Here is a 22,685-nt window from a genome sequence, read left to right as displayed (position 1 = left end):
GAGGATAACGCCAAGGTAATGGGCTTCTGAGACAGGAAGGATGGTAGTGCTGTCTACAGTGAGGTAAAAGTCAGGGGCAGGACAGGGTTAGCGTGGGAAGATGAGGAGTTCTGTTTTGGACATGTTAAGTTTGAGGTGTCAGTGGGACATCTGGGTAGAGATGTATTTAAGGCAGAGGAAATGTGAGACTGCAGAGAAGGAGAGAAATCAGGGCAGGAGATGTAGATTTGGGAATCATCGACATAAAGATGGTAGTTGGAGCCATGAGAATGAATAAGTTCTCCAAGGGAGTGGGTGTAAATGGAGAACAGACGAGGACCCAGAACTGAGATGAAGTGTGCAAGTGACTTTCTCTCAACATGTATGGATGCATTCTCACCACTGGCAGCAGCATCTGTGAAATAAATAATAATTGTTGTATGCTTATTATGTGCCAAACACTTGTGTAGATACAAACAGACCAGAAACAGTTCCTATTCTTTCATTCATTCATTCATTTATTCAATCAATCGTACTTATTGAACGCTTACTGTGTGCAAAGCACTGTACTAAGTGCTTGGGAGAGTACAATATAACAACAAACAGACACATTCTCGCCCACAACGAGCTCACAGTCTAGAGGGAGCTCACAGTCCCACAAGGAGCCCACAGTCAAAATAGGAGGGAGAGGCAAATAGAGGGTGCAAGTGCAAGGATGATGCCGAAGGGAGTTGGAGAAGAGGAAATAAGGGCTTAATCGGGGAAGGCCTCTTGGAAAAGATGTGCTTTAAATAAGACTTTGAAAGTGGGGAGACTGATCACCTGTCAGATGACAGATGAGGAAACTGAGGCACAAAGTCAAGTGACTTGCCCAAGCTAGTGGCAGAGCTGGCAGAAATGTTATAGCAGGCAAATAACAGACTGGGAGGCATGCGGGGTTAGGGCTAGGGTGGGAGGGATTATGTGCATGGAGGAGTGTTCTGAGGCTCCTCCACACTTCAGATTGCAGCTCCTGGAGAGGACAGACTTTCTGTCACTGTGGTTGGTGGGAGTGGGGTGGCCAGAAGCTGATGGAGAAGGGGGAAGGGAAGGGAGGGAGCAGAACTAGCACCCCTGCCCCCCACCTACGATTTCCAGGCAGGTGCCTGGGTGAGAATGTGTGGCAGGTTGCAGGTGAGCACCTACAGCTGGTTAGAGGAGAGAGTGAGGTAAGCGGCTACGGTTGTGGGGCCACCCTGTCTGTGCCACCCACTGTTTCCTGGAGCATGGGGCCCCTCCAGATGGAAGGGGAACTGCCCTGCATCAGTCTGTGCCCCCTGACCTCCAGTGGTGGGGCTTCAAAGCCACTGGGCAGGGAGTCCTTCACCTACCTCTAAAGCAGCTCCAGCCCCAGGCCCAGTGAGCAGTGACTGATGGGCAAGGCTGAGCCAAAGGATAAGGGCTGCAGTATGTCCATCTGGGCCGGGGCACAGGTTGCCCAATGGCTGGGGGAGACAGAACCACTATCCCCAAGGTGGCCACTTTTTCGTTGGGCCACGTCCTGATCGGGGTCACTCAGGGTCTCGACCCATCAGACCCCACCCTCACCCCCAGCCCACAAGGCTGCTTCCAGGCCCCCAGGCCAGGGTTCAAGGGCTCCATTTCAGCCCATGGAAGGGAGGACACTGACACAGGAAAGTACATCAAATCTCATTTATTGAAACAAGCAAGGGAAGGGGACTGAAAGAGCCCGGGACTCTGTCCACCGGAACGTGCGCTGGGACCCGGCCAGGTCAGGCCCAACAGGGAAGCGTGTCGTTGTCCACATGCCCCCGCTGCAGCTCAGCCAAACAGGGTTAGAGCTCCCTGAAAGACAGAAATAGAACCGTGAGTGCCGGGGTGAGCCTGTTCGGAGAACCACGCAGAGGCGGGCAGTGGTGCTGAGCTGGTGGGGGATGAGGAATGGGAGGCAGAGGAGAGCCAATCTCCACAGACTGGGACTCTGCAACAAGTGAACAGTTCTACCAGCCTGGTCCCAGTCATTCTCAGGAGATGAGTGGGGCCACTTCCACCAACACTGTAAATGCTGGTGGCACAAGTTCCAAGGTTGGGGTTCAGTCACTGGCCAAGCCGAGTCCCAATTCTAGTCCTGGCTCTACTGTGGCCTGCTGTGTGAACTCGGGCAAGTCATTTAATCCTCTGGGCCTCAGTTTCCTCATCTGAAAAGTAGGGATAAAATGCCTGCTCTCTCCCAAATAGATTATGGGCCCCATGTGGAACAGAGGCTGCATCTGATCAATCAATCAATCAATCGTATTTATTGAGCGCTTACTATGTGCAGAGCACTGTCTTGCCTAAACCAGCTCCTAGCACAGTTACTGACACCTAGTAAGTACTTTAATAAATAGCTGAAGCCATAAACTGAGGGCCCGAGAAATTCCCCACCATCATCTCTCCTGCCAAACCAAACTTCTCTGTGGAGCACAGTTCTTCCCCTTGTTCCATATGGGGTGTCAGGTGGGGCCAGGGATGCTGATGGAGTGTTATCAGCTGATTCCACTCTCTTCAGAACACAGGAGGTGTGAGCTCTGCACAACCAGTCTCCCTCTGCCATCCTCAGCCCTGGGCAGTTGAGACTCTAGGAAGAAAATCCCTTCACCCCACAGGATTTTGGTAGCATCGCCCCCGCCGGACATTAAGCTGTAAAGAAAACCAATATGGTGACTCAATGAGAGGGATTACTATTTTTACCAGCAAACTCTTCACTGCCCCCACGGCCTCAGGCCCCAGCTCATTCACACATTTTGTGGTTCCTTCTACAAGGTGTTCCACGGAGATACCCAGGTTCCCAAGGATGAACTTCAGAGGGTTGAAGGAGCCAAGGAGGGGGTTGGACACGGTATCCATCACTGGGTTCAGGGCAGGCTTGAGAGGTTTAGCAACTCTGTCAACGACTGAATCCACCAAGAAGGCCGTCGCTGCGGAACAGAAATCATTTAGGTTTAGGTGCAAAAACCTTTCTTGGCTGTTATGGAATCTGTCTGCCGGGGGAGGTGAAGGCAGTTGCCACCTGCCATTATGAGAAGTGAGAGTCCAAGGGGAGGAAGGTGATATTCCTCCCTCTGGGTCTCACTCTCAGGAGGCAGTCCCACCACCTCCAGGGCATGACCTGACTGAGCAACCCATGCTCAGCCTCTTGCTCCTCTCCAGCCCCCGCCACAACTTACCTGAGTAGCTGCAGGTGGCCACGGCGACCACCAGAAAGACGGCCATCAGCTTCATGTTGGCGATGAAATGGGCTGTGTCCCGAACTGTGAGCTATGAGACCCAGCACCCGCTCTGTGCCACTCTGTGCTGCTCTACTGCTCGCCTGAGGCTTTATAGCCCCTTTCCCCTCCCAGAGAGGGGACTGTGACCTCATTGAACTAGGAATGTTTACTCACCTAATGGGCAAAAGAACCATCTGAATTTCCCACTCCTTCTCCATTATTCATCCTAGAAAATAAAAGAGTGTTTGTGCGTGTCCCTCGCTAGCTCTCGAGAGGTCGGATGCTGGTCACTTTCCTGGGGGCAGGGCGCACCCATCACCCTCTGGTGGGGCCTTGGATGCCCCTGATTCAGCTTTTTGTCAGATTGGGAACCAAAGAACCATTACTTGATCCAGTGATTCTCGGTTTCCACTGACTCCCTTCAGATGTGGGGAATGAGGGGTGATAGACAAGAGGTTAAGGACCACTGAATTCATTCCACCCAAGCCCAAGGTCATGTCCAGAAGGATCAGTCCAGAAGGATCAGCAGCATCAGCTCAGCCCAAGAGCCACGATTCAGCCAAGTGTTTCCACTGGTGGGCCTCTGAATTAGGGGCCAGGCTGTAGAAGAAGACAGGATCGGGAGGCACCAGAGCTCTGATGGGGGTCAGGCTCCATTCATTCATTCATTCAATTGTATTTATTGAGTGCTTACTGTGAGCAGAGCACTGTACTAAGCGCTTGGGAAGTACAAGTTGGCAACACATAGAGACGGTCCCTACTGAACAACGGGCTCACAGTCTAGAAGGGGGAGACAGACAACAAAACAAAACATGTGGACAGGTGTCAAGTCATCAGAATAAATAGAGATAAAGCTAGATGCACATCATTAACAAAATAAATAGAATAGTAAATATGTACAAGTAAAATAGAGTAATAAATCTGTACAAACATATATGCAGGTGCTTTGGGGAGGGGAATTAGGTAGGGTGGGGGGATGGGGAGGAGGAGAGGAAAAAGGGGGCTCAGTCTGGGAAGGCCTCCAAGGGGCCAGGGTTCTGGTGGGGGAGCAGGAGAGGGTTTGGTGGGAACAGGGCTCAGGTGGGGGCCAGGCTCTAGTGGAAGCCGGGCTCTGGTGGTGGTTGGGCTCTGGTGGGCGTCCGGTTCTGGTTGGGGTCAGGTTCTAGTGGAGGTTGGGCTCTGGTGGGAACAGGGCTGAGGTAGGTGTCGGGTTCTGGTTGCTGCCAGGTTCTGAAGGGGGTTGGGTTCTGGTAGGGATCTTGCTCTCCTGAGCACCAGACTCTGGTGGGGATCAAGTCCTGGTGGGGACCGGGCTCTGATAGGGGTCAGGCTCTGGTGGCTGCCGGGTTCTGGAGGGAGTTGGGTTCTGGTGGGGGTTGTGTTCTAGTTGGAATTGAGCTCTGGTGACTGCTGGTTCTGGAGGGGGTCTGGCTGTATTGGTGGCCCAGCTCTGGTTGGGGTGGGGCTCTGGTGGAGTTTGGACTCAGGTGGTGGCCCAGCTCTGGTGGGGATCATGCTCTGGTGGGTGTCACGCTCTAGTGGGGGTCAGACTCTGCTGGAGGCCAGGCTCTGGGGTTAAGCTCTAGTGGAGGCCAAGCTCTGGTGAGGGCTGGACTCTGAAACAGATCAGGCTCTGGTGGGAGTCAGGCGCTGGTCAGGGTCAGGTTCTGGTGAAGGTCAGGCTCTTGTGGAGGCCAGGCTCTAGCTGGCATCAGGCTCTGGTAGAGGTCAGGCTCTGGTGGGGGCCGGGCTCTGATGAGGGTCTTGTTCTGGGGAGGTTGGGCTCTGGTGGAGTCTGGGCTCTAGTGGGCATTGGGTTCTGATGGGGGTCAGGTTCTGGTGGGGTCTGAGTTACGGTGGGGGTTAGGCTCTGGTGGGGGCTGGTCTATGGTGGGGGTTGGGCTCTGGTGGCTGCTGGGTTCTGGAGGGAGTTGGGTTCTGGAGGGAGTCGGGCTCTGTTGGGCATCCCGCCCTGGTGGAGGCCAAGTTCTGGAGGGGGTCTGACTCTGGTGGGAGTCTTAAGTCTGGTGGGGGCCCAGCTGTGGTGGGAGTCAGGTTCTGGTGGGGGTCAGGCTTTGGTGCAGGCCAGGCTGTGCTGGGTGTTGGGCTCTGGCACAGGGAGGATTCTGGTGGAGGTCAAGCTCTGGTGGCTTCTGGGTTCTGAGGGAGTTGGGATCTTTTTGGGGGGCTGAGCTCTGGTGTGGGCCGGGCTCTAGTGGGGATCAGGGTCTGGTGGTTGCTGGGTTCTGGGTGGAGCTGAGCTCCCTTGGGGACCTAGTTCTGAAGGGGGTCCAGCTCTGGTGGGGGCTGGGCTGTGGTAGAGGCCGGGCTTTGTGGGGGCTGGGCTCTGGTGGGCATCAGGCCTAACCAGATTAAGCCCCAATTTTCTTCATCTCCCACTCGCTTCTGCGTCGCCCTAACTTGCTCCCTTTGCTCTTCTCCCATCCCGGCCCAAAGCACTTATGTACATATCTGTAATTTTATTTATCCGTTTGCTCTTCCCCTCTCCCAGCTCCGAAGCACTTATGTACGTATCTGTAATTTTATTTATTTGTATTGATGTCTGTCTCCCCTCATCTAGACTATGAGCTTGTTGTGGGCAGAGGATGTCACTGTTTATTGTTTTATTGTTGTATTGTACTTTCCCAAGCACTTAGTACAGTGCTCTGCACATGGTAAGCACTCAATAAATACAATGGAATGAATGAATGAATGAATGCTGGGTGTCTGACTCTGGTGTGGGTTGGGCTCTGGTGGGAGTCGGGCTATAATGGGAGCTGGGCTCCGGTGGGTGCTGAGATTAGGTGGGGGCTGGGCTCCAGTGAGGGCCAGGCTCTGGTTGAGGCTGGGCTCTGCTGGGCTGCGCAACTCCCCTCCCTCCCAGCCAGGCCTGCCCTGTGGCAAAATCCCTTGTACTGATGGTCCCTTTCCCCACAAGGCCTAGGGGCAGGGTGGGCTTCAGAAGCTCAGTCTGGGCAGGGTCACTTCAGGGTGGGTCATCATCAGGGCGGGCAGCCATGGAGCAGGATGGCTGGAAGGGGAGTTGCAGGGCACTCAAGCCCTCTCTGCTCCTTTGTCAGAAACAGTGCTTGAGTTCTCCAGCAGAGACCTGGAGAAGGTGTAAGGGGAACGTCAGTGGTCACCCCAGAGATACACTCTCTGGCTTCCAAAGATGTTATGCATGACATAATTATTATATTATGTGGCCTAGTGGAAAGAGACCGGGCCTGGGAGTCAAAGAACCTGGGTTCTGATCCTGATTCCACCACTTGCCACATTCCACCACTTGCCACCTGTGTGACTTTGGGCAAGTCACTTAATTTCTCTGTGCTTCAGTTTCCTCATTTGTTAAAATGGAAACTAAATACCTGTTTTCCTTAAACTGTGAGTCTCTTGTGGGGCAGGGACTGCGTCTGATGTGACTGGGCCAAGTACTCTGTGTGCAGCCAGCATTGATCATTATTATTAATAGTACTAAAACTACACTGCAGATGCCCTGAACCTTATGGAACAGGAAGCTGAAGAGGGCATTCATTATGCTCTGCCTTGGGGCAATCAAAATGTCTGTAGCCAGCCCTACCTAGGAGAAGCTGACTGAGAATAAGGGCAGGGGGCTGATGGCATTGACCAGGACTTCCCTGGGAACTGCAGCGCACAGACCACGGGAAGCAGAATTCAGCCCCATGCTATGGGTTTGGGCTCCAGACCAACTTCCTGCCCAGGTGGGCATCCGTCGCTGTCAACTTCACATTTGGCTTGTGGCCTGACTGGGGGCTCAAAGCTTGGGGAGAATATTCTGAAAATAATGGCCAAAGTCAATGTAGCCTATAATAACGTGAAATATTTGCAAGTGGGGCCAAGGTAAATATTCCCAGACAACAACTGTACTTTCCAAAGAAAAATGCCATTTATCTCTTTATCTAGACAATTGTCATAGCAGTAAGGAAGTGCATTAGAGTCAGACTTAATTTTCTTCCATTATTTGTAACGTGAGATGCTAAATTTCAACAGCTTAGGTACTTATTGCCCTCACCGCCCCCATTAGTACCCTAAAATGCCTGAACAACAAAAAGCAAACCAAGCCCAGGTGTAGGAAGAGCCTGGCCTGTAGCTCTGGGCATGACATGACATCTTCACACAGCTGACCTGAGGCTGGCCTTGACATGTTTGGCCTGGCTGTGCCATCAGTTATGTCCAGGTCAGAGGCAGGGGATCGGTCCTTGGGGGTTGAGCTGGAAGAGTTTTTCAGGGAATTAGACCATTTTCTGTCTCCCATTTCCAGGTCCCCCATTGCCCCCTCAAGCAGAGTGGTCCACTGGAAAGAGCCCAAGCCTGGGAGTTGAGAGACCCAGGTGCAAATCCCAGCTTTGCCACTTGTCTGCTGGGGGAACTTGGGCAGTCACTTATCCTCTCCGGGCCTCAGTTTCTTCATCAGTAAAATGGGGACAAAATATCTGTTCTCCCTCCCTTTCAGATTGTGAGCCCCGTGTGGGACATGGACTGTGTCTGAACTGATTATACAGCCCAGCACTTAGGACAGTATTTGCCTTATAGTAAATGCATAATAAATGCCATCTTACTTACAATAATAATAACAATAATTGTGATATTTGTTAATAATAATAATAATAATTGTGGTATTTGTTAAAAATAATAATAATAATGGTATTTGTTAAGTGCTTACTCTGTGCCAGGCACTGTACTAAGTGCTGGGGTGGGTACAAGAAAATTGGGTTGGACACAGTCCCTGTCCCGCATGGGGCTCAGAGTTTCAATCCCCATTTTAGAGATGAGGTAACTGAGGCACAGAGAAGTGAAGTGACTTGCCCAAGGTCACACAGCAGACAAGTGGCAGAGCCAGGATTAGAACCCATAACCTTTTGACTCCCAGGCCCATGCTCTATCCACTACACCATGTTGCGTCTAGGATGATGGCCCAGAATAGATGGCCCAGAACATGGTGGGACCATTGCCAAGATTCGCCCTTTCCTCTCCATCCAAACCACTACCTTGTTGGTTCAATCTCTCATCCTATCCCTACTGGATTACTGCATCGGCCTCCTTTCTGATCTCCCATCCTCCTGTCTCTCCCCGCTTCAGTCTATTCTTCACTCTGCTGTCTGGATTATCTTTGTAAAGAAATGCTTGGGGCATCAATCAATCAATCAATCAATCGTATTTATTGAGCGCTTACTGTGTGCAGAGCACTGTACTAAGCGCTTGGGAAGTACAAGTCGGCAACACATAGAGACGGTCCCTACCCAACAGCGGGCTCACATCGTCATCATCATCTATCATATTTATTGAGCGCTTACTGTGTGCAGAGCACTGTACTAAGCACTTGGGAAGTACAAGTTGGCAACATATAGAGACAGTCCCTACCCAACAGTGGGCTCACGGTCTAAAAGGGGGAGACAGAGAACAAAACCAAACATACTAACAAAATAAAATAAATAGAATAGATATGTACAAGTAAAATAAATAGAGTAACAAATATGTACAAACATATATATACAGGTGCTGTGGGGAAGGGAAGGAGGTAAGATGGGGGGGATGGAGAGGGGGAGGAGGGGGAGAGGAAGGAAGGGGCTCAGTCTGGGAAGGCCTCCTGGAGTAGGTGAGCTCTCAGTAGGGCCTTGAAGGGAGGAAGAGAGCTAGCTTGGCGGATGGGCAGAGGGAGGGCATTCCAGGCCAGGGGGATGACGTGGGCCGGGAGTCGATGGCGGGACAAGCGAGAACGAGGTACGGTGAGGAGATTAGCGGCAGAGGAGCGGAGGGTGCGGGGTGGGCTGTAGAAGGAGAGAAGGGAGGTGAGGTAGGAGGGGGCGAGGTGATGGACAGCCTTGAAGCCCAGGGTGAGGAGTTTCTGCCTGATGTGCAGATTGATTGGTAGCCACTGGAGATTTTTAAGGAGGGGAGTAACATGCCCAGAGCGTTTCTGGACAAAGACAATCCGGGCAGCAGCATGAAGTATGGATTGAAGTGGGGAGAGACAAGAGGATGGGAGATCAGAGAGAAGGCTGATGCAGTAGTCCAGATGGGATAGGATGAGAGCTTGAATGAGAAGGGTAGCGGTGTGGATGGAAAGGAAAGGGTGGATCTTGGCAATATTGCGGAGCTGAGACCGGCAGGTTTTGGTGACGGCTTGGATGTGAGGGGTGAACGAGAGAGCGGAGTCGAGGATGACACCAAGGTTGCGGGCTTGTGAGATGGGAAGGATGGTAGTGCCGTCAACAGAGATGAGAAAGTCAGGGAGAGGGCAGGGTTTGGGAGGGAAGACAAGGAGTTCAGTCTTGGACATCTTGAGTTTTAGGTGGCGGGCAGACATCCAGATGGAATGTCTAGAAGGGGGAGACAGAGAACAAAACCAAACATACTAACAAAATAAAATAAATAGAATAGATATGTACAAGTAAGATAAATAAATAGAGTAATAAATATGTACAAACATATATACATATATACAGGTGCTGTGGGGAAGGGAAGGAGGAAAGATGGGGGAGATGGAGAGGGGGACGAGGGGGAGAGGAAGGAAGGGGCTCAGTTTGGAAAGGCCTCCTGGAGTAGGTGAGCTCTCAGTAGGGCCTTGAAGGGAGGAAGAGAGCTACCTTGGCGGATGGGCAGAGGGAGGGCATTCCAGGCCCAGGGGATGACGTGGGCCGGGGGTCGATGGTGGGACAGGCGAGAACGAGGCACGGTGAGGAGATTAGCGGCAGAGGAGCAGAGGGTGCGGGCTGGGCTGTAGAAGGAGAGAAGGGAGGTGAGGTAGGAGGGGGCGAGGTGATGGAGAGCCTTGAAGACGAGGGTGAGGAGTTTCTGCCTGATGCGCAGATTGATTGGTAGCCACTGGAGATTTTTGAGGAGGGGAGTAACATGCCCAGAGCATTTCTGGACAAAGACAATCCAGGCAGCAGCAGCATGAAGTATGGATTGAAGTGGGGAGAGACACGAGGATGGGAGATCAGAGAGAAGGCTAATGCAGTAGTCCAGACAGGATAGGATGAGAGCTTGAATGAGCAGGGTAGCGGTTTGGATGGAGAGGAAAGGGCGTGTCACTCCCCTCCTCAAAAATCTCTAGTGGTTGCTTCAACCTTCGTATGAAGCAAAAACTCGTCACTATGAACTTCAAAGCTCTCCATCACCTCGCCTCCTCCTACCTCACCTCCCTTCTCTCCTTCTACAGCCCAGCCCACACCCTCCACTCCTCTGCCGCTATCCTCCTCACTGTGCCTCGTTCTCGCCTGTCCTGCCATCGACCCCTGGCCCACATCCTACCTCTGGCCTGGAATGCCCTCCCTCCACACACCCGCCAAACTAGCTCTCTTCTTCCCTTCAAAGCCCTACTTAGAGCTCATCTCCTCCAGGAAGCCTTCCCAGACTGAGCCCCCCTTTTCCTCTCCTCCTCCTCCTCCCCATCGCCCCCCCTCCCTCCCTCTGCCTTACCCCCTCCCCTCTGCACAGCATTTGTGTATATTTGTATATATTTATTACTCTATTGTATTAATGATGTGTACATAGCTATAATTCTATTTATTCTACTTGTTTTGTTTTGTTGTCTGTCTCCCCCTTCTAGACTGTGAGCCCATTGGGACCGTCTCTATATGTTGCCGATTTGTACTTCCCAAGCGCTTACTTAGTACAGTGCTCTGCACACAGTAAGTGTTCAATAAATACGAGTGAATTAATGAATGAATGAAAAGTGGCAGAGCCAGAACTAGAACCCGTGACCTTCTGACTCTCAGACTTGGGCTCTATCCACTATGCCATTTTTCAAGGGCAGTGTAGGCTCCAGTAAGCTCTCAATAAATACAACTGAATGAATGAATGAATGAACTGTAGAGCCCTCTTCCCTCCAGAAGTGATGGGGGAAAGGGTCAGGCAGGGTTTCACTGTGACTCAACTGATTACACTGCCAAGGAGGGGGCCTGAAGATCACACGGATATTTGGAGGGCACCCAAATTTAAAAACTATTTACTACTACTACAATTACTACTACTACTACTACTACTACTACTACTACTACTACTACTACTACCTCTACAATGATGACCACTACAACCCGTGACCTCATGGCTCCCCCCAGTTATCGTCCCGTCTCCCTCCTACCATCCCTCTCTAAAATCCTTCAGTGAGTTGTCTACACCCACTGTCTCCATGAGGAAGAGAGGAACCCTTCAATTCTCTCCTTGACCCATTGTAATCTAAATTCCACCCCTTTCACTGCTGAAAACAGTGACCTTCTTGCCAAATCCAACGGCCTCTACTCCATCCTAATCCTCTTTGACCTCTCAGCTGCCTTTGACACTGTGGACCACCCCCTTCTGGAAACATTATCCAACCTCGGCTTCACTGACCTTGTTCTCTCCTGGTTCTCCTCCTATCACTCTGGCCATTCCTTCTCAGTCTCTTTTTCTGAAAAATGACATATGGACAAGAGAGAGGAGAGACTGGAGGCTGAGGGAACAGCGTGGAGGTGGATACAGTGATCTAGTTGAAATATGATGAGCCCCTGGGTCAGGGTGGTGACCATTTGGGTGGACACAAGGGGGTAGGGTCAGAAAATGTTGAGAGGGGGAAAAAGCAAGCAGAATTTAGTAACATACTGGACAGAGAGGAGTCAAAAACTGTGGGCACTGGGGACATGGAGTATGGTGGTTCATTCAACCGTTAGGAAAGTTAGGTTAGGAGTGAGGAGATAGGTTTTGAAGGAAAGATGAGAAACTCAGTTTAGACATGTGAAACTTGATGACCTTGTCCTTGGGCAAGACACCCAAATGGGAATGATCTCAAGGCAAATGGAAAGTTGAGATTTAACAGGCAGGAGAGAGGTGGGGGCTGACCAAGTAGGTTTGAGAGTCAGCAGCCCCCAACTCCACAGCTCAATCCTCCCTGACCTTGGGGTTCAGCAGGAGCAGTGATGGCAGCAGTAGTGGCAGCAGGAGCAGCAGTGGTGATGGTGGCAAGCAGCAGCAGCAGCAGCAGCAGCAGCAGCAGCAGCAGCAGCAGACTGTTGTCCCAGGTTGGTCCAGAAGAGATTCATGTTTCAGGAGCTGCAGGATCCAAGGCCAGTGACTGCCGTACCCCAGGACCGTGGCCCCGCCTGAGGTCGGCGATGCCTCTTAGATTGAAGGCGGCTCCCTGCCCCTGAGCCTGCAGGATCCCTTGCCTGGTGGTCCCCAAAGTGCTGGGCCCCTACCCTTGAGGCTGGGGCTGCTGAGGGGGTCGGGCCTCGCCTTGTGGCAACTCCAGATCCTGACTGGGCTCTCTCTTCCCCACCAGATCAAAGGTCCTCCTAGCTCCAGGTCCTCTGCTCCCACTGCTCTGGGCTGACCCTCTAAGCTCCCCTGGTGAGAACGGGGCAGAGCTGGGTGCCGGGTTTCAGAGTCTTTAGTTTCAAATGGCAAAGCCCATGACCCATCTTTCCATAGGTCTCTGAGATTCAAGGCAGTCTGCTTTCCCCAGACACACATACACACGCACACACCCTACAGTCTCTGCATGCAGACCACCTGTGGGGAGGCCCTGCTGCTCCCCAAGATGTTGACCCCTGCTAGTACCATCTCCTCATTTATTCTTGGCTTCTTCGCTGAAACTTCAAGGTACTGCTTCAGGCCAGAAAAGATTTCCCTCCAGCTGCCCACGCTGCTCAAACTTGCCCAGGTGCAGACCTGGACCTGAGTCCCTGTGGCCCATGGACTCTATACATAAATGGTGACTGAGGCCCACACGGCGAGCCCAGCCCTACCTGCTGGGGTTTGGCATAATAATAATAATAATAGCATTTATTAAGCGCTTACTATGTGCAAAGCACTGTTCTAAGCGCTGGGGAGGTTACAAGGTGATGAGGTTGTCCCACGGGGGGCTCACAGTCTTAATCCCCATTTTACAGATGAGGGAACTGAGGCCCAGAGAAGTTAAGTGACTTGCCCAAAGTCACACAGCTGACAAGTGGCAGAGCTGGTATTTGAACCCATGAACTCTGACTCCAAAGCCCGTGATCTTTCCACTGAGCCACCTCTGTCAGGCCGAGAGGCATTGGAGCAGCTGAGGCTTTCTAGGGCTCTGCTGTGAACCCCCCATGCTTTGCACCACAGGCTTGCCTCCCCCAGGGAGAAGAAGGGAAATCTTTAGCACCCTTTTAATCTTTCTCTGCCTAAACCCTCCCTCCCCACAAATCTCCTTCCAGTTGCTCTTATTCATTCTTTCAATCATATTTATCGAGCACTTACTGTGTGCAGAGCACTGTACTAAGCGCTTGGGAAAGTACAATACAACAATCAACAGTGGCATTCCCTGCCCACAAGCTTACAGTCCAGAGGCGGGGAGACAGACATCAATACAAATAAATAAAATTACAGATATTCATTCATTCAATCGTATTTATTGAGTGCTTACTGTGTGCAGAGCACTCTACTAAACGCTTGGGAAGTACAAGTTGGCAACCTATAGAGACGGTCCCTACCCAACAGTGGGCTCACAGTCTAGAAGGGGGAGACAGACAACAAAACAAAACATATTAACAAAATAAAATAAATAGAATAGTAAATAGGTACAAGTAAAATAGAGTAATAAATATGTACAAACATATATACAGGTGCTGTGGGGAGGGGAAAGAGGTAGGGTGGGAGGATGGGGAGGGGGAGGATGGGGATAGGAAGGAGGGGGCTCAGTCTGGGAAGGCCTCCTGGAGGAGGTGAGGAGGATACGTACATATGTACATTTATGCACATATGTACATATGTACATAAATGCTGTGGGACTGGAGTAGGAGAGTGCAAAGAGAGCAAGTCAGCACGGTGGCGCAGAAGGGAGTGGAAGATGAAGAAAAGAGGGACTTAATCTGGGAAGGCCTCTTGGGGGAGATGTGTCTTCAATAAGGCTTTGAAGGGGGGAGAGTAATTGTCAGATTTGAGGAGGGAGGGTGTTTTGGGGCTTGTTGGACTCTCAGCTTTTTCTTTTATATTGTTTTTGTGTTTATATTATTTCACATTTCCTATTGTGTCTGTCCCTTCTCTACCTTATTCTTAGCTTGTGAGCCCCTGGGAGGCCAGGAACTGTGTCTGCCTCTCACCCGTGTATTCTTTTCCCCAGCATTTAGTGCCGTGCTTTGCACACATTCAGCACTTAATAAATACTATTGCTGCTACTATCAGTGAATCAAACAACTGTATTTATTGAGCACTTACTAAGTAAGTAAGTAACTAAGTAATACTTAACTGTATTTATTGAGCATTGTACTAAGAGCTTGGAAGAGTACAATGCTACAGAATTAGTGGACATATTACCTGCCCATAACAAACTTACAGGGAATTACTACTCTTCCACCACTACTAGGGCCACTACTACTACTACTACAACTGTAGTATTGATCAGGCAGCCCCACATCAAAACTGCTCCTTCCCCGGACAGATGGGGCTATGAAAGAGGAAGGGCACCCCGGTAAAGATCATTCATTCATCCACTCAATCATATTTATTGAGAGCTGTGTGCAGAGCACTGTACTAGGTACTTGGAAAGTACAATATAGAAATAGAGAGACAATCCCTGCCCACAACGGGCTTACAGTCTAGAGGAGGGGTGACAGACAACAAAATAAGTAAACAGGCATCACAGGAGACCTCACAGGAGACCTTCTCTTGGCATGTGGAGATTTCCTCTTGACACTCCTATTCCCCTCAGTGCCCAGCTGGAGGAAATCAGAAGATCCTTAAAGTGTTTCCTTCTTCACCTGTGTGGGTGCAGAAGCCCATGCGGGTCACAAATGGGACCCTCCATGTGCACACCTCTCACTTCACAGTTTTTTCAGCAAGAAAACAGTCTGTGGTGGCAAGAATCCAGGAAAATCCTCCTTAGATGGTTCGCTCAGCACCAGACACCTCATTTTTCTTTTTCCCATCACAAAAAGGATGGTGCTTTCCTCTACTGGTCCTTTTTCTAACGCAGCCTGTGTCCTGACTCAATAGGTAACTGAAATTATCAGAGGGGATCCAGTGGTTTCTGGGGCTGCCCCTGAATTTGGTTTACTTTGGCTCCCATGACATCATCCCAAGTCCCCCACACTCCTGACTGGGCTTCAGAGCCCTCAGCCAGAGGCCACCATTTCCCTGTGGTGAAGGCCTCGGGCCTGGTCCTCAGCCGGAAGCCACCAGTGCCCTGTAGTGCAGGCCTGGTCCTCAGCTGGAGGCCCCCACTGTTTGCCCTGCTGGAGCTCTAGACTATAAGCCTTTTGTGGGCAGGGATCGTGTCTACCGACTCGTCTGGTCCTCAGCTGGAGGCCCCCACTGCACTGAGGTGTAGGCCTCAGGCCTGGTCCTCAGCCAGAGGCTACCATTGCTCAGTAGTGCAGGCCTTGGGCCTGGCCCTCAGCTGGAGGCCGCCATTGCCCTGTAGCACAGGCCTCAGGACTAGCCCTCAGCCAGAGGCTACCAGCTCCCTGCAGTTTAGGCCTTGGGCCTAGCCCAAGTCTCTGGTGTGGCCGTCTATGGGGAAACTCTCCCGAGACTTGGGCTCAGAGTAGGAAAATTGCATGGAAACCCTCCAGAACCAAGTACACCAGAAAGTGTGTATGGTATTAACAAATACCATAAAAAGAAGAACTAAACTTCCACTGGCTCCTTGCTACCTCAAGCTTCTCATGAGATTGTATTATTTGAGACTATAAGTTCCTTGAGAGCAGTGAATCATATCTGCTTACTCAATCTTATTCTCCCTAGCACTTAGTACAGTGCTCTGCTGTAAGTGCTTAATAAGTACTGCTTTTTATGGTATTCGTTAAGCATTTACTATGTGCCAGGCAGTGTACTAAGTGCTGCAGTAGATACAAGCTAATCAGGTTGAACACAGTCCATGTTCCACATGGGGTTCACAGTATTAATCCCCATTTTACAAACGCAGTGACCGATGCACAGAGAAGTTAGACTGTGAGCCCACTGTTGGGTAGGGACTGTCTCTATATGTTGCCAACTTGTACTTCCCAAGCGCTTAGTACAGTGCTTTGCACACAGTAAGCGCTCAATAAATACGATTGATTGATTGATTAAGTGACTTGCCCGAGGTCACACAGCAGACAAGTGGTGGAGCCAGGATTAGAACCCATAATCTTTTGACTCCCAGTCCCATGCTCTATCCACTACACCATTTTCCCCTTACTCCCATATTAGACTGTAAGCTCCTTGAGGGCAGGGAACTTGTATTTTTCTTTTGGTGTGCTCTCCTAAGTGGTTAGTACAGCACTGCAAACAGTAAGGCTGGAGTTGTGGCCGGGGCTACAGCTGGGCCTGGGGCTGTAGCAGGGGTTGAGGCTGGGGCCTGGAGCTGTGATTGGGGCTAGACCTGGGATGGGGCTGGGTAGGAGTTAAGGCTGAGGTTAAGACTGGGGCTAGGGCTGGGCTGGAGTTACAGCTGGGGCTGAGCCAGGGTCTGGGATTGGGGCTGGGGCTCTTGATTATAGACAGGCATCATGTCTACCTACTCTATTTTAATAATAAATAACAATGATGGCATTTATTAAGCGCTTACTATAAAGGCTCTGTACTATAAAGTGCAGAGCACTGTTCTAAGCACTGGGGAGGTTACAAGGTGATCAGATTGTCCCAAAGGGGGCTCACAGTCTTAATCCCCATTTTACAGATGAGGTAACTGAGGCACAGAGAAGTGAAGTGACTTGCCCAAAGTCACACAGCTGACAATTGGTGGAGCCGGTATTTGAACCCATGACCTCTGACTCCAAAGTCCGTGCTCTTTCCACTGTACTTTCCCAAGCACAGGGGCAGGGCCTGGGGTTGGGGCTGGGCCTGGGACTAGAGCTGGGGTGGGGCTACAGCTGGGGCAGGGTCTAGGGTTGGGGTTGGGGCTGGGCTGGAGCAGGGAGAGACTAGGAGCCAAGGATGCAAATCCCTGATACTGTGGGTAGAGGCTGGGCTCAGGGTCTCTGGGACAGGATGGGTGGGTGGGGAGGGATCATAGGGCCAGGCCATGTCTGTGCCCTTGGAACCATCAGATTGAGGTTGGGGCTGGAGCTCTAGACTATAAGCCTTTTGTGGGCAGGGATCATGTCTACCAACTCTATTGTACTCTCCCAAGTACTTGGTGCAGTGCTCTGCACACAGTAAGCATTCAATAAATACCATTGAATGATGGATTGATTGAGGAGGGTAGAGAAGCAGTGTGGCTCAGTGGAAAGAGCACGGGCTTGGGAGTCAGAGGTCATGGGGTTTAATCTCAGCTCCGCCACTTGTCAGCTGTGTGACTTTGGGCAAGTCACTTAAGTTCTCTGAGCCTCGGTTACCTCATCTGTAAAATGGGGATGAAGACTGTGAGTCCCATGTGGGACAACCTGATCACCTTGTATTCCCCCCAGCACTTAGAAGAGTGCTTCGCACATAGTAAGCGCTTAACAAATGCCATCATTATTATTATCAGTGCAGATGGAAAAGAGGGAAGGGGTGAAATTCTAGACAGAGGTGAAGAAGAGGGCTTGAGAGAGTGCCCCAGGGCAGGAAGGCCACAGGCAGGGGATGGGGGATTAACCATGGGGAGGGGCTGCAAATCAGTAATGCAAACAGAAAAGGAGAGGGGTAAAGGTTTCAGGACCCAGAAAGTGACAAATGTGTTCAGAGATATGAAAAGACAGGTGAATAATAATAATTATTCTCAGGGTATTTAATAAGCACTTTCTATGTGCCAGGGCATTGTGTATTAATAACTGGGGTGTGTACAAGATTATCAGCTTGGACTCAGTACCTCCCCTTTGTAAGGTTCACAATCTAAAAGGTGGAGAGAACTGATCAGTATCTTATCCCAACGTTGCAGAAAAGGAAATTGAGGCTCAGAGAAGTTAAATGGTTTGTCCAAGGTCACACAGCAGGTTAGTGATGGAGCGGGGATTAGAACTTGGGTCTCCTGACTCCCTAGGCCTGTGCTCTTACCACTAGGCCTCTCTCCCTCCTTGAGGATAGGATGCCTCTCTCCTATGAAGAAGCAGATTCAGACAGGTGTATGTGGACGGGTAAAGACTGAGGCAGAGGCAAGCAGATGCAGGCAGTTGGATCGATAGCAGAACTGAGGGGCCGAAGAGGTGAATGGCAGAAGCAAGGAGCCTAGTCAGGAGACGGGGACGCAGAAATCGGGCCCCACAAATCTCCCTGCTGGGGACATGCCAAGATCTTCCTTTCAACTACCGGGTCTGGCTGAGGAGATTTCCTTAGGTTTCCTGGTGTAACAAATGTCTCTTCTTCCCTTTACTGTTGACATTTCTCAAGCTTTTCAGACTTCCTTATTTCCTTCTCTAAATGCTTACTGAGTCTGAATAGCTAGGGCTTGAGAAAGCACACCTGGTGGGGTTAGGGTTAGGGTTATTGTCACATTAATTATCACATGAATACCATCAGATAGGTTGTAAATCCCTCTAGGGCAGAAATCATATCCATTCATTCTATTGTAATCACCCAAGCACTCTAGTTGAAAATATTTTTAAATTTGTCTTCCCATTCAGAGTGCAAGATCCTTGTGAGCAGGGATCATGTTGCTTTGTTATTCTGTGCTTCCCTAGCACCCACTACAGTGCACCACATCAAGTGGGTGTTCAGTAAGCGCTGCTACTACTACTATTACTACTACTGTGATGACAATGACAACTATTAATGCTACTACCATTAATACTAACACAAAAGTGCTCTGTGCACAGAAAGCACTCAATATATACTATTCGATTGGCTGATCGAATGGGCCAGGATTTTGTTCCTGATGGGCTGCATCCCTGTATCAGCCAACTCTCTGGATCTCCTAGGGGAGGCACAGCTGCAGCTCTAATCCCTGGGATGTGGTGGACCAGGAGCCAAGCTAATCCATGGGTTTGTTGGTGGGAGACCCAGAAGGCCCCTGTCTGTACGTTGAAATCCTAAGGTCTCAAACCCAGAGGAAGAAATGAACATTGATGAGTTCCCCCTGGCCAGCCAAGGACCATGAAACTCAGCACAAAGCACCCAGGAACCCTAGGAACCCCTGGAGAGGCTCTGAGGAGGCAGCCTAGGGCCTGGGGAGGGACCTGGGGAAGGTGAGGACTCAATCATCTCTGGGAGGTAATGATGATGGCATTTGTTAAGCGCTTACTATGTGCAAAGCACTGTTCTAAGTGCTGGGGAGGATACAAGGTGATCAGGTTGTCCCTCATGGGGCTCACAGTCTTAATCCCCATTTTAAAGATGAGGTAACAGGCACAGAGAAGTGAAGTGGCTTGCCCAAGGTCACATAGCAGACAAGTGGCAAAGCCAGGATTAGAACCCACAATCTCTGACTCCCAAGCCCATGTTTGGGAGTATGTAGTGGGGATAGATGCCTGGCTGCTTGGTTGGGCACCTAAGGACCCTAAGTGTGACCCAGAAAGGCTGGGGATTGGGGACTGGAGAGAGAGAAGAAAGTATAGGGAGGAAAGTAGAAGGGAGAGAGGAGGGACAGATATGGAGAGAGGGAAAAAGGAGAAAGAGAAGAGAGGGAGGAAGGTAGAAGGGAGGGAGGAGGGATAGATATGGAGGGGAGGGGGAAAGGAGAAAAAGGAAAAGGAGGCAGAGAGAGCAAGAGGAGGAGCGAGAGAAAGGAGGAGAGGTAGAGGGAGAGAGAGAGACAGATGGAGAGAGGGAGAGAGAGGGAGAGGGAAGGAGAGGGAGGGGGGAGGAAGGGAGAGGGACAGGGAGAGGGACGAAGGTTGAGAGAAAGGGGGAGGGAGGGGGAAGAGAAAGGGGGAGGGAGGGGGAAGAGTAAGGGGGGAAGGGGAAGGGGGGAGAAGGAGAGAGAGAGGAGTAGGGGCTGGTGGGGAAGGGAAGGGGAGGGAGGGAGCAGAACCAGAACACCTAGATAGGTGTCCAAGGTGTCCTATCTTCTGGATAGGTATCTATTCCAGGGCTTAGAACAGTGCTTGGCACATAGTAAGTGCTTAACAAATACCATAATTACTATCATTATTATTATTATTATTATTATTATTTTCAGGCAGGTGTCTGGGTGAGGAGGTGTGGCAGGTTGCAGATGAGCACCTACAGCTGGTTGCAGGAGAGGGGGGGGGAGTGGCTGAGGTTGGAGGGACACCCTGCCCACGTCATCCACCGCTCCCTGGAACATGGGTCCCCTCCAAACTGCCAGACAACTGCCCGGTGTCTAGCTGTGTCCCCTGACCTCCAATGGAGAGGCAGCATGGCTCAGTGAAAAGAGCACGGGCTTGGGAGTCAGAGATCATGGGTTCAAATCCCGGCTCTGCCACTAGTCAGCTGTGTGACTTCGGGCAAGTCACTTGACTTCTCTGTGCCTCAGTTACCTCATCTGTAAAATGGGGATTGATTGTGAGCCCTACATGGGACAACCTGATCACCTTGTATCCTCCCCAGCGCTTAGAACAGTGCTTTGTACATAGTAAGCGCTTAACAAATACCAAAATTATTATTATTATTATCCAAAGCCACCGGGACGAGAGTCCTTCAAGCCGTGGTCCCCTGGGCCAGCCCTGGGCAGGAGGGACCCAGAATGCCCCAGGAACATTTGGCAATGCTTCCTCACATCATCCCAGAGCTCATAATGAGAGATCCCAAAGCCCCCAAACCCAGCTTTCTGTAAACTCCCATGCTTTCCACAACACATGACCTCCAACTACCTCCTGATCCAACCAAACACATACACTTCCCAGACTTTGAGATGCTTCTCTGTGAAATGAGCCATGGTATCAAAACCAGACCCAGAGGCATTGTATTGTACTTTCCCAGGGGCTTTAGTAAAGTACTCTGTACACAGTAAGTGCTCAATAAATACCATTGAATGAATGAATGAATGGGGACAAAAACCTCCAAATTAGGGTGTTATTTGAATAGCCCAGCAGACAGCACACCAGATACACACCTAAGCGGTGCTTGGGGCTCTGCAAAGTGTCAATGCAATAATAATTGCTTAATTAAGGGACTGAAGACTCATGAGAGTTAACTACCTCAATTAAATGGCCAAGAGAAAAGACATGCTTCCCACTTGAGCCCCAGTTGTAGGAAGTCTAACCCCTCCCTTCCTCCTCTTTCTCCTTCTCTCCTTCCTTCCCTCTTAGTTTAAAATAATAGTTATGGCATTTATTATGTGCCAACCGCTGGGCTAAATACAAGCTAATTAAATTGCACCTAGTCCCTGTCCCAAAGGGCCTCACAGTCAAAGAGAAAGAACAAGTGTTTTAAACCCATTTTACAGAGAAGATGACTGAGGCCCAGAGAAGCTAAGTGAGAAGCAGCATGGCTCAGTGGAAAGATCCCAGGCTTTGGAATCAGAGTTCATGGGTTCAAATCCCAGCTCCGCCAATTGTCAGCTGTGTGACTTTGGGCAAGTCACTTAACTTCTCTGTGCCTCAGTTACCTCATCTGTAAAATGGGGATTAAGACTGTGAACCCCCCGTGGGACAACCTGATCACCTTGTAACCTCCCCAGCGCTTAGAACAGGGCTTTGCACATAGTAAGCGCTTAATAAATGCCATTATTATTATTATGATGATGATTTGACCAGGGTAGCTGGAACAGGAACCCAAGTCTCCTGACTCTTAGTCCCGATCTCTTTCCCCTGATCAATCAATCAATGGTATTTATTGAGCACTTATTGTGTGCAGAGCACTATACTTAGCACTTGTGAGAGTAAAATATAACAGAGTTGGTAGAAACATTCCTGCCCACACTGTAGCCTAGTGGATAGAGCATGGGCCTGGAAGTCTGAAGGACCCGTGTTCTAATTCCCACTCCAGCACATCTGCTGTGTGATCTCAGACAAATCACTTAACTTCTCTGTGCCTCAGTTTCCTTATCGGTTAAATGGAGATTAAGACTCTGAGCCTCACGTGGGAAAGGGACTGTGTCCAACCTGATTGGCTTTTATCTACCCTAGCACTTAGTACAGTGCCCGGCACATAGTAAGCACTTAATAAACACCATGAAAAAGGACTTACAATCTAGACGGGGAGACAGACATTGATATAAATAAATGACAGGTATGTGTATAAGTGCTGCGGCTGTGGAGCTGAGGGAGGGATGAATATCAAGTGCAGAAGCAAAGTGGATAGAGCACAGGCCTGGAGTCGGAAGGACCTGGGTTCTAGTTCTGCTCTGCCACTTGTCTGCTGTGGGACCTTGGGCAAGTCACTTAACTTCTTTGTGCTTCAGTTACCTCACCTGTAAAATGGGGGTTAATACTGTGAGCCCCATGTGAGACATGGACTATGTCCGCCCTGATTACCTTGTATCTACCTCAGTGCTTAGAACAGTGCCTGGCACATCGTAACTCTAGAGGAGATCGCCTGCCTACTCTCAAAATCCATCCCCTCCACCTCAGCATCCAACCCTATTCCTTTGCACCTTAACAAAACACTTGCCCCTTCCTTTCTTCCCTCCCTAACTACCATCTTCAACTGTTTGTTCTCCAATGGCTTCTTCCCCACTGCTTTCAA

The 22,685-nt window shown here is 50.4% G+C and overlaps 1 protein-coding gene across 1 annotated transcript in view; it reads right to left on the bottom strand.

The window, feature by feature from the left end:
• Nucleotides 1-1,673: 1,673 nt before the first annotated feature.
• The window catches only part of LOC119949857 (translation initiation factor IF-2-like), a 60,249-nt gene continuing 39,237 nt past the window's right edge, over nt 1,674-22,685 (bottom strand). The window contains exon 3 of the mRNA XM_038771697.1: nt 1,674-1,824. Coding sequence (XP_038627625.1) covers nt 1,801-1,824 — 24 coding nt within the window. The 3' untranslated portion in view covers nt 1,674-1,800. The remainder of the gene's footprint in view (nt 1,825-22,685) is intronic.

The sequence above is a fragment of the Tachyglossus aculeatus genome, chromosome X1, assembly GCF_015852505.1.
Source record: "Tachyglossus aculeatus isolate mTacAcu1 chromosome X1, mTacAcu1.pri, whole genome shotgun sequence".
Classification (NCBI taxonomy): domain Eukaryota; kingdom Metazoa; phylum Chordata; class Mammalia; order Monotremata; family Tachyglossidae; genus Tachyglossus; species Tachyglossus aculeatus.
Note: the sequence above shows the minus strand (reverse complement) of the source record. Positions and strands in the feature narration are given on the sequence as shown.